This window comes from Poecilia reticulata, chromosome 22 (genome assembly GCF_904066995.2).
Source record: "Poecilia reticulata chromosome 22, P_reticulata-male-v2, whole genome shotgun sequence".
In the NCBI taxonomy this organism is placed as follows: Eukaryota; Metazoa; Chordata; class Actinopteri; order Cyprinodontiformes; family Poeciliidae; genus Poecilia; species Poecilia reticulata.
The window spans coordinates 14,027,451-14,040,238 of record NC_088851.1 but is presented as its reverse complement, the minus strand read 5'-3'; the positions used below and the strand labels follow the sequence as shown (position 1 = coordinate 14,040,238).

At 39.1% G+C, this 12,788-nt stretch overlaps 1 protein-coding gene across 1 annotated transcript in view; it reads left to right on the top strand.

The window, feature by feature from the left end:
* rbks (ribokinase) overlaps positions 1-12,788 on the top strand; it is a 35,363-nt gene that overhangs the window by 5,418 nt on the left and 17,157 nt on the right. The window contains exons 3-6 of the mRNA XM_008399674.3: positions 5,159-5,291; positions 6,308-6,371; positions 6,763-6,825; positions 8,569-8,733. Coding sequence (XP_008397896.2) covers positions 5,159-5,291; positions 6,308-6,371; positions 6,763-6,825; positions 8,569-8,733 — 425 coding nt within the window. The remainder of the gene's footprint in view (positions 1-5,158; positions 5,292-6,307; positions 6,372-6,762; positions 6,826-8,568; positions 8,734-12,788) is intronic.

Genomic DNA, 12,788 nt, shown 5'->3' with positions numbered 1-12,788 from the left:
AAAAGTTTTTTTTTTCTAAATTTCCATCTCTCCCCCATTTAAAGCAAATTCACTGATCTAAGATGATGTGGATATTAACTGTAAATCAGCTTGCAAAGATTTAAAGAGTGCAGATAGTCTTGTATAACTGCTGCTATTGAAAATGTCAGCGTTGCATCATCCTGATATGTGGTGAGATTTGTTGAGCCAAGTCGGATCCATTCCCACAACTGGTTAGTCATCGCCTGCACCACAGTGTGTTAGTTGAAAACAAATTCTCAGCCTCTTTGTGAGCAATGACACCTAAAGCAGCTTTAATATCAGAGCTGAAGCCAACTGAATGTGAAAGAGTTTTGATTTATTTTTTAAAGGTGTTTATGTCATGTTTTAGTGAGTTCCTTAGTCATGAAAAACACATGCCCTCTCCTACTGAGGGGAGACGCTTTAATTTTGGCTCTCATTAGAAACTCAACCAGCGACTTTTTGCTTTGAAGGGCAGGAGTTGTCAATTAGAGCCTTAATAAGCTTACGGAAAACGGTCTGGTTCTGGGCGGGAAAGGCGGGGGGATTTTTGGATGGAGGTCAGAATCCGGATAGTGGAGTACAATTTCAGCTCTTCAAAGTGATGCATCTGGCTTTGAAGGTGGAAATCCAGTCAGGGTTTTTGGCACCGTGTTAGTCAAATACGGCCCACAGTCTTAATTATCTCTTTTCTGCTTTAGATGCTCAGCTGTTTCTCACTCTGTCTTTTTCCAGTTGTGACTTCTTCAAACACTCGAGCAGCCAGGAGTTATTTCTACCCTCCGCAGCACACTGAAAGGAGGCGCAGATCTGCTTCTCATACTTTTATCGCTTCGTCAAAGAAATAACAGCGCCCCCTGCTGCCACAGATTTCTGACCATTTAGAATAAACTTTTCCTTGAAATTGGGAGCAATAAAATAGGTGTTCTCATAAAATAATGGCAATGTTATTACTATTTACATAAATGAACAATTGCAAACTAAAAAAAAAAAAATCATATATAGTTGGTAGAATGCAGCATCGCAAAAGGTTAACACTGGAGGGAAGGATTAGTTTTCATTTATTGGAAAGATTGCGGAATTGCCCGCCTTTCTGGTAGATATCTTAATTTGGCACTCTATTTGTCTTTTACTTTCTCAGAAAAGGTTTTTGTATAATGTCAACAACTAGATTTTGATCAAACCTGTTTCATTTCCAGGTCTTAGAAAGTTATTTTTCATTTTCAAAATTCCCATTAATACAGACTTTTTACTATTTTATTATTGTTACTAATTTTGTTAATAAGACAGGATATTTAATAATATATCAGATAATTTGAATGTAATCAGAATATCAATCAAAAACAAAAAGATGATGTTTTAGTAGAAAGATGTTTATACTTAAATATTTATTTATACCACATATTTATAGGCCTTTAACGTATTGCTGTATGACTTATAATTACTGATTCATGAACAGTGATTGTTTATTTTAAAGGCAGTTTATTAAATGTTTATAAGTCAGTTATAGAAATCTTTATGTAAATAATCTTATGTATTTATGATACAGTAAGATGTTTTAGAGGTCTGCCTGGAAATCCTTATTATTGTCTATAATTGAGTGAATTAAATAAATTAAAGCAGTAATGCATCCATGGCTGTTCCAGACAATGAGTATACTGATAAGTGGCTTGTTATATGGCGCTATAGGCTGCCTCTGGTCACTAACTGCATAATGGCAGCTTGCACGTGGCTCAGATAAATGATGTGAACAGAGAATTAAACGCCCACATATGTGCCTATTGTTAGCAAAGCAGTTCACCAGTTGTCAATGTAAGGTGGCTTAAGCTCGTCCCCCTTTTCACCTTTTTCTGATTTCCTGGAACTTCAGTAACATTATTCTTTTATGGACAAGGACGATTACACAACAAGGATCTAAACAGCCTCCTGGACTCAGAAAAATCACTTCTGTGACTCATAATTTGATCTAAAGGTCATTGCACTTGAATTAAATTAGTTATTATGCAATAATGTAGTATGCATCCTGTTTTAGAAAACTTCTTCTCAGGTAAAACCTTGATGTCCATCTCGGTCTTATTTTTAAAGTTCCCGGTCCACATTAGAGCCTCTGAAAGAAAGTTCAGATTGTGGAAAAAATCTTTTGGGTTTGTTTTTGTCCTCATTTACTTCCCTGTGATTCTTGCCAGCAGCTGAGGTGCAGACATAGGAGAGGGAAATGAGAGTCAGCCTCAAAGCAAACAATCCACGTCATAGAACACCTGCTTTGGCCTCTTGGTTCCGTGGGAGAAAACACACTGAGGTCGCACTTTAGCACATAACTGTGCTGTTTGCCCGGCGCACTCACCACAAACAACAATAGCCGAGTGTGTTTCTGCATTTTATGAGATGTGGGTGGTTTGAGTCAAGAATTTGGAAATCTGTTTGTCTTTACTGACACTTACATGTCTTCAGGTGGAAACAAGCCAAAGGTTTATTCATTATTATAAAGCTCGAATGTCAGTCCTTTTAAGAACTATACATTTATGTAATAGTGCTGGAAAAACCTCATAAAAATTCAAATAGCAATGGAAAAAAATTTGTGAAGGCCTGATTTTTATTTTTGACCTCATAATACGCAGTTTATCATTGCTACAATTCAGGCTTTTCAAGATTTTTCTAAAACTTCTAAGGCACATTCATTTAAACAATGTTCACTACCTTCATGCCAACATCCCATCAAGAAAAAACATCATGTTTTATTTAGTTGTTTCATTTTATCTTTATTCTTTTGTAGTTTTCTGGAAAACCAATAGTAACTTTTTGATTTGATTCTCAGAAATATATTGGATGAGATATAGCTTGAAGAAGAAAAAAAAACCTCCAACTAGCACTTTTTTGATATTTTGTTGAATTACAGCTTCGGAAGAAATAAAGCAATTTTTTTTCTCAAAGTTGTAACTGTTTTGTCCAAAAAAGTATGCTATGTTGTTACTCTAAGATATGTCTTAAAAATGAAAAACGGAAGAATAATTCATCTTTTATTTCACCTAGATACACTTAACTCAGTGTATCTTAACCTATCTTTTATTAGCTTAGCATAGCTTAACTTTGTTCAGCTTATTTTAGCAAAATTTGTTCTGGCTGTGATTAGCTTAGCTGATCACAGCTAGTTGTGATCAACTAGCTTAATGTAGCTTAGCCTAGCTTTTTTGTTGTTTTATGTCACTGAGTTTAGCCGTGGTTACCTTTACCTAGCTTTCTTTGTTTAGCCTATTAGCTTTTTTATTCTAGCTAGTTTGGCATAGTTCAATTTAAACTAAATAACCTTTTCCCTTGAAGAAACCAAACGTAAAAATCATAAGTTATTGATCTGGACCATTATAGAATGACTATGATTCACATAGTTTTTTAAAGAGTTTTGCTGCTTAATTTAGTTTCTATTCCAACAACTAAGCTATCTAATTGCTAACCATAGATCTTCACCCAGATATAAAAAAAGAAACAACTTTTTTTTCCCCTCTGTATACACTTATACATGGTTGCTATTCTGTTTTAGAGATATGAGGAGTGTATTTTAGTCAGATATTGCAAAGAAAAATTTCCAAGACTTAAGATGTTTGCTTGGGTTGGATTTTTGTGTCTTGTTTGGTCCATTCTTTATTATATTCAGTCCCCTTTTGAGTAAGTTTTATATGAAAGACTATTCAAAACAGTGTGATCTGGCAAGACAAAGTTTCCTGAGGAAAATAAATATAAAAAAAAGTTACAAAAATGTAAAATTATTTGTAGCATTCAAATTATTCAAAGGTTACAATGCGTTCAAAGGACAAGTGTGCTTTGAACACCTACGTGGGTGTTCACCTACCTTTACAATCTTTGTTCTTTTTCCTAGTAGATACATTTCTGCCTCACTAGCCTAATATTCGACTATCTTGAGATTTGTTTTCTTTTCCCTGTGTTTTAACACACTGATGCAAAAACACCAGGATTAAAAAAAGGGGGAAAAAAGCTGCTCAATTACTGGAAATCCTGTGTTTGAGTAAACTTACAGTAACAGCACACCTGTCACAAATATGCTCACACACATGCTTAGAGAAATGCATCAGTGCTGTCAAAAACAAGTTTATGATACCAGTTTGCTACCCACAATCCTAGTGGCCTCAAGCCAGTAGTGCCCAGGGCCAGACCACAAAGCCCTCACATGTAGCCATAAGGCTCTATGTTATCTCACCCCTTCGTTACTCACCACCTATTCCGAATCATTCAGAGGATTCAGGGGATAGACATCTCCTTCCATATGCACCTGTGCAGGGTTGAACTTTACCAACCAATGAGTCAGGCATCAGGCAAGTTGAGACATCTTTGTTATTTGCTTGTTGCATCATTTTCCAATTTTGAAATGGTTGCCTTGGATTATTCAGGTTTAAGTAGAATGGTGCTTTTTTGAGCGATGAAGCAATTTCCAAATCCACATGCTTATATTTTTTCCCCTGTAGTTTAGCCTGCCCGTTGCCTTTCTGTTCTATTCTGCTCGATTTTAATCTTGTTTACAGCACAGTCAGGGCTTTCTCCCATTCACTAGAATTCCCTCCATTTAGATTATCTACCAGGCCAATCAGCAAACAGAAGAAGATATGTACAATGACTATGATTTTCTGTGCTGTTTTAGAATTGTAGTTTTCCTGTAGTTTTAGCAATGGTAGTATAGAAATTGAAAAAAGCCTTTCAGTCCGTGTTGGCCAAATATTGAATTTACATTAACAGTCATCTGGTTCTGCTCAGCACTTCACTCTTTGCAGTGGGAGATGGTCGTTTACAGTGAAGGCGGTTTCATTTTTTTACAACATTGAACTGGTGATGACGTACATCAAATACAAACATTAATGATTGGGTACATTTAAAACTGCAACAGTCCACGCCTTCAGGAAGCAATTGTTTTCCTGATAGCCGAGAGCCCAGACCCTCTGTCCGAAATAAAGTGTTGGACAAGAGGCTGGTTTTTACCAGGATACATGTGGTTGTGTCATGTCCCATTTCTTCATCCATTAAAACGTTCTTTACATTGTGTTGAATCTTGACTTGCAAGACCTTCGGTCAATCAACAGATTCTACTGGAAATGTTTCTCATACATTTTTGCGATAATTGAATGCAGCAATGTTTTTTTCTTTTTTACCCCAGCCAGGCACCAAGGCTACCGAAAGCAGGAGAAACAATCCATGGTCACAAGTTCTTCATTGGCTTTGGAGGGAAAGGAGCCAACCAGTGCATTCAGGCAGCTAGACTGGGGGTGAAAACTGCCATGATCTGCAAGGTATGGAAGGGACTTGAAGTTTTCAACCAAAGCCAGGTGCTGGTAATTTGGTTGAGTATGAGTTGAAGTTTGAATTTCTTTGGCTTAGTTCATCATCTCAATTGTAAGTATTTTTACTCATTCAAAATTGTCTCACTCACTGCAAATACCCAACCATCAGATACCATGGTCCACCAACTTAACAACTCCAACAAACCTTTTAGCTTCGTTCCCACTTCACTATATCAACTGTCCATGTCTCATTTTTTTCATGATCAATACCATAGCGCATGCATTTGCCCACCCACGCCTGCGCGCCTTCAAACAAGCGTATTCCCAAACCATACAACCTCGAGTCTCCAATCAGCAAGCTCAGCGCGGCCTTTCAACCTGCGCACTAAAGCGCCAAAGCCCCACCTCAGTCAGAACAAAGAGGCCCAATCGATATCAAACTAGTGCGGGAGGAGCTCTCCGGGCATGGGGAGAACCCAAAAATAGACACCCAGGCTTGTCAAAAAAACATCCAAGACGAAAGGCCGCTCTTCAAAGAGAACGGGGCCAAGCAGCCAATACCATTCCAACCCACAATCACAGGCAGCTAGATATGCTCGCATTGAAGCACGTTTTTTTAGAAAGCGTGGGTTCGAATTGGAAGCCTCAGGGCAAGGTGGGGACCCCTTTCACAACCCGAAGTAGCTACAGATGTGGACATCCCAAAGCGGATAAAGGAAAGAGGGGAAGGAGGGAATGGAAACGATAGCGAGGTGGGCATGAAGAGGCGTTAAGGCGGGGTTATCGTGTCTTCAAGGCTTGGCGCAGCTGGTCGTGTGTTTCCGGGTGTGTGCATGTCTTGGCTTTTGTTTGTTCGTTTTTGCACAATTTCGGCAACGGCACCATGCCAGTATGCTGGCAGGGCGCACCAAAATCCAGCCCAACAGAGATTTGAGTATTTCACTTTTCAAAAGTTGCCGCTAACCAAGTCTGACCCTACTTGACACTCTCTTTGTTGGAATCGTTTTGCTCTCAATCTCCTCTAGGTTGGGAAAGACTTCTTTGGAGACAATTATATCCAGAATTTCAAGGACAATGATGTACACACAGGTAATATTTTTGCAGTTTTTTTTTTCTTCTCCACACTCAAGCAAATTTGGTTGCCATTGTCATAGTGCACTACATAAGACTCCCATTCAGATTCACATATTTCTGGCATTTTGGATTAATCATTTTGTTACATCAGCACCTTTAGCTCTATTGCTTTGGCTAAGAATTTTAAACTATTTCTAACTAAGCTGCTTTTCAAATATTGTCCTAAACCCCTTGTAACATGGTTCCAGCCAAATGCTCACAAAGCAAGTGGTAGGTACTGCAATTCTGGCATTGTCTTCCATAAGTGTATAAAAAACATCTAGCACTGAAACAGATTTGCTTTGCTGCAAAGACAAACATTAAATGCGTTTCAACATAGGCACTTTTTTCTCCTTTTCTGTCTTAGACTTTGTTTGGCAGACTTCAGATGCAGCCACAGGAGCTGCTTCAATCACCGTCAACGATGCAGGTAAATGGTTGTGCCGCTAACCTGTACTGCCCTGCTGAGATCCAAAAAGCTCTTTGAGATGGAGAAATGATTTCATGCATGCACAGCCAAGAATACCTGTAGGCTATCAGCACTCTTTTTTTTCTTCTATAACACACGCATACACACAATACACCCGTGTATATCTCTACATTTAAGTAGTTCCAGGAGATTTACTGCCAGTTACTGAAATAAAGAGCTTATAGTTACTGAAAAAAAAGAGCTTATCTTTGGATCTCAATCTTCAATCTTTATCCCCTCTTTTATAAATGAGAGTTGAACTAATATAGAATCAGTTAAATATTGTTTTTTTATATCCTTAAACCATAGAAATACTGAATTGTATTTTAATGTGTCTCAGAAGGGTCCTGCAAGCTAAAAGCTGCTTAAACACAGTTGCCTAAAATTATTTGTGCTCATTGATGACAATGACAATTTACATCTCAACATGATTACATTTTGAAATAAATAGGTGAATTTCTATTTTATTTGTTCGGCTTTGCTATCATGGTTTTGGGTTTTCTTCAAAGGAACCATTGGTAATGGATATTTGAAACCAGTTAGAAATTGCTAATTGCTCAGGATTGAAAAGGACAAGAATGTCAACCACACAAAAAAGCAAAAAAAAGAGAAAGATTTTAATTGGCTACAATTAGATTAGGTGGGCTTTTTAATTTATATCTGTATTCATGACCATTGACAGGAGGGGTGATTAACATTAATTACTTATTCATTTCTCCACATATGAATGGGTGAAATATATTAAACAGAATGTTTGACTTTAGAGTTGGTGCATCAGGAGCATGACTAGAGTGAGTTTGATTGACAAGGGCCAAGTTGTGGTGGCAGAGAATCTTAAAAAGGAACGATGGTGAACCAGTGATGGGATCATGGATGGGCCAGTGCCCATTGATTCTGGCTTGTGTGATCCAATCCAAAATATGAGTTGCTGTAGCTCAAGCTGCTGAAGATGTTAAAATTTCTTACTGGCCACTATGCTAGTCTGATGATTATGATCTCTCATGTGGATGGATTGGGCAGGATCATATGGATCTCTTAAGTGGGTAACAATTGGCAGTACTAATGAAAAAGGTGAATTAGTGAAAGCAGGATGTTGGTTTGGGAAATGATTTGAAAACCTTGCAGTTCAGGACCTGCCAACCCTCTGGCTTCTCTCGGTAGCATAGTGCATCCTGCTACAAAATAAAAAGTCATAAAAAAATTGTTTGAGTGGCACAAAAAATGTTTTGAGATGTTGACCTGGCTTCCAAATGCTGCGGAGCTCCATCAATTTGAACATTTATGGAATGTTTTGGACAAACAAGTACATGCAATGGACTCACCAATTTACAAGACCTACAGGATCGGCTGCTAACATTCTGGTTCCAGATACCACAACACACCTTCAGGAGTCCAGTGGAGTCCATGACTTGACAGGTCTGGGCTTTAGCAAGAGATGAACCAACATACTATCTGGCTGGTGCTCATGGTGTAATGCCTGGATGGTGACAGAATACTGTCTTATTTTTTTTTTTAATTCAATTTGGGAATAAGCTTTGTTATGTAAATGACAGTGTCTTAGAACCTGGCATATCTCCTGATACCTAGAATCTAAAGATGGTGCAATTTCTTTTTACCATGTATGTATGGGCTTGAGAGTTTGCATTGAGATTAAAATATGTCTGCTGCTATCCTTACACATGTTTTTTGCATTTCCATGGGCAGGTGAAAATGCCATTGTAATTGTGGCCGGTGCCAACATGCGTTTGGGTGAAGAGGAGCTGCAGCAAGCTCTTACTGCAATCAGAAAAGCTAAAGTCTTGGTGTGTCAGCTGGAGATCAGTTCGCAGACTTCTCTCCGGGCTCTGCAAATGGCTCATGACAATAAAGGTCAGTGTAACTACTATCGCATGCACAGATGATGCTTCTGATAATAAAAATGTGCTTTTAAGTAATGAAACTGAAACTGTATGATATAACCACCAGATTTGATCAACTAGTCAGATCTTTATTGTATATTGTGTGATGTTGGCTGGGAGTGTGCGAGGACAAAGCTTTGGGTCATCAAGGATTCATGTTGGGACAGTGAAAAGAAATGTGTCCAGAACTCTTAGCCAAAAGGTCCTAAGGCAGTTGCAATGTAATCCACTTGTCGGGAGGCCATCTGGGTTTTCAGATGTGTGTGTAAACACTACTTTTGTCCAAATCTTCAGTGACGACCCAACTGAGCCATGTTCTCTGGCCCAAGAACAATTTTTTGAGTTACGAAGAACCAAACTTGGGCAAGAGGGTATAATGTTGAGCTTTCTATTTCCCAGTCTGTCCTTTGAGAAGATGCCATATTCACAAAGAGCTTCTTGCTGGTGGCCTGAAAACCCTTTCCACCACCTTTGTAGAGCCAACATTTTTGTTTGTCTTTGCAGATCTTTAATCTTAGTGACAGTGGTGGAGTTGTTGTAATGAAAAAAATGGATCCTAAGGACTTAAATATTCATTATACCAAAATTAGAGATACCTGGTTGATCTTTGTGTATGTTGGAGGCAGAATACTTGTTTGTTTGTAGAAAATCAAACTTAAGTAATTTAGACTTGGCCAGGCTTCATTGCAATGTAGCAAACACTGGTGGAAAAGGAGATTTGTATACTTGACATTTTCTATTTGAGTGACTTTGAACAGAATGAAAGTAACATGTAAAACAAAGAGTCATCCCAGAGTTACAGCTTTCTAACGTTATTTCACCGTAATAATTTATGCCAAACGTAAAAGAAAGCAGCAAATAACACTGTCCATAAGTCCACTTCTGGATGAGAATTCTTGACCGTCTTCACCTGAGAAGCTTCATTTTTTGTCCCCACCCTCTGTCTTGTCAAACTCAACCCTCCACTTTTCTTTTGTCACAAGGTTACTGAGTTAATAATCTATTATTAGCAGCCTTCTGCGTCACAGAAACGTCTCAGGAGACTGTCACCCCTGTCATCAGAGACTGTCGTCCATAATCGCTCGCTGCAGGCTGCCAGTAGCAAAGAGTCGCAGCCGTAACCGTGTTGCAGATGGGATACCCAGATGGCCTCTCCGAGCGCCCCGCCCCCCCACCCACCCTCCGCTCCATGTCAGCTTGGCATGAAGCACCAGAAGAGATGCAAGGCGAGCGCAGACGTTTGGCAAAGATGCCACCTCGACGTTGCTGCACCAGAGCGTTGCGTAAATGGAGTTCTCTGGAGGGAACGGGTGTTAATGGGTTTAATAACGCGGGGGTGAAGCGACGCTCAATTTACGCAAATGTCACCAGCGAGCAACACTCGCTGCGGATGCCAGTTCCTAGAAAGTCTTGGTAACCTGTGAAGAAAAAAAGTTTTATTTATGCCATTATTTGAAAGGAAAATATGCGGAATTATTGCCACCAACCATTTAGTATAGAGAAGCTAATGGAAAAAACTCAGTTCTGATTATTCTTCTTCCGTTTTCACTCCTTTTTGTCTCTTCCACTTCCTTAACAAGATGCTGCTATTATATTTCTCACCAGATGCAATTAGAGCCTCTTTAAGCCCTTTCACATACTCACTGATGACTCATCCCTTTTCTGTGTGTATGCGTGTTCCTGTGTGTCTCACTGCTTTCTCTCTGGCCTTGTTTTCCATCCACCTTTCGTCCTGAACCAACCACGTCAACAATTTTCTTTTTTTTTTTTCTTTTTTATGCTCCCTTAAAACTCCTCTGGCTGCTCTCTCAGCTCATGTGCAACCAGACTTTGAACCAGCCAACACTAAAAAGCCCAGAGTCATGAAACACAAACACGCGTGCTCGGCTGCCAGACGTGACTCAGTACTCATACATCTCAGAATTGCCACATCTGTCCCAGCAGCTGTGAGCGTCCGTGCACTTGTGTTGGTTTGTGTGGTTTTATTAACACCTGGATAGGAAACAAAGCAGTCTGAGACAGACAGACACGTCAGTCTGTGTGACGTGAAGACACACCATGCATAAGTGGATGAGGGACTACATTCAAGCTGCTCTCGTGGGAATATTGATCAGATTCCTTCCGTGGATATTTTGCATATGTTCATCTTATGCATGCTCAACACCTGCACAGTAAAGTGACTCACCCTTGTGCGTAACAGCTGTTTTGTCTGCAGGAACAAAACATAATCTGATTATTGATGATAGCTTGAGTAACACAAGAACGTCAGGGTGTATCTTAACAACCGCAAGATCAATTCAGACAGAGTATTAAAAGTGCACACCAAAATATAATGTTCTCAGAAGAAATTAAAGATAGATATAATAAGCCTAATGATAGTAAGCAAATGACTTAGTGTGTTCTGCAGGAATCTTACAAAGAAAATAATTTATTGCCTTTTAATAAAACAACTAATTTAATAATTTTCCACCAAATTAATATGCAGATGTTTAGAACAATGTTTCACTCATTTAATATTTTTTCCAATGTTCACACTCTCTTGCCGTCTATTAAAGAAGTTGTTTTCCAGAAGTTCTGAAGTTCTCTTAGTAATTTCCTATGGACTTTGGTTGCTGTATCACAAAGCTTTTGGCACAAAAAGTATTTAAATAGCCGACGTAGAAAATGTATTTATACTATATTTACGTCCTTTGTCAGTTGGAATGCAGTGGGTCTCAAATGTGTGAGCTGCATGACCAGGTTGCTGTCTGATCACCTGCAAATGCCTTGGAGGTGGGAGGGGCTCAAGGCAGCACTCAGTGCTCGCTGTAGCTGCGGTACTATTGGGGCTTTATGTGCTGTTGCCAAAGTCTCCAAAAGTCTCCAATAACAGAAAAAAATTACTCGATTTGTCTCCGTTTCTTTTATTATTAAAAAACAAATTGCTAGAAGGGTCTTAAAAGATGGTAAATGTAGCCACAAAGTTACTAAGTTGGCAACAATGCTGATGATTAGACCTGGATGATAAGCAATTTCTAGTTTGCCAACATATATAACAAGATGGGAAACAGTATGACTGCAGCTTGACACCATTGTAAAGTTGGGGCTAAAGTTATTACCAAAACAAATGTTTTAATTTTTAATGTAAAGGCCTGTTGTCTTCATCAAAACTGCAGAATCCATGTTAATTTAACATCATAATGCAACTGATTAGCAACAGTAAGAAGGATAGACAGAATAATAAACTGACCATTTCTAACAGCATTTGCTTTGGCAGACAGATTGGCAAAGATCTTTTGATTTTACATGCACAGAGGCATCACTTTCCAGAGTTTGTGCGCTTGTCTTGAAAACTAGTCAGTCCGAAGTTGAGATAGGAAGACTGAAAAGAGTTGAGTCTCCTTAGATCATGAGTGCAAATACAGTAGAAGTATTTCATGTCCGTTGAAACAGACATTATTTCCACTTTTACTCTCCAGCAGCCGAGCATCCACCTCAAAGTGCCAGGTGGCCAAAGCCCTGTGCAAACCCACGCATCTGCTCTCTTCTGAGCCCACGCAAACACACATGCACACACACTTCTGCACAACAGACTTTGATGTCACCAGCGTTGATATGTATATTTCCCTCCAACTCTCAGACTCGCGCAAGGCTTTATTTTGTACACAGAGATATCGGAATTAATCGCCTCGTCAGGCTGGGCTTATCCTCGCACATACACAGAAATCGTGGTATTAGACGCATTAATGCTCTCATGAATATGCATTAGACAGTGATTTGCAACACATACAGAGGATTACTTGTGACACACAAATTCACTCTCATATACATCCGGAGAGGGTCACAACTCACGTAACACCCACACACATGCACACACACGCACATGCAAATATACATGGTCATATGCACACCTCATGTTGAAGTTTGTCTCCTCACGCAAACCTGCTAAATGTTGCTAGATGCGAGATCTTTTCACCGTTTATTCTCTTTTTCTCACAGAATGCTAATTTAATTGTTTAAAGGGTTTCTTTTTATAGCAGCTCTTCC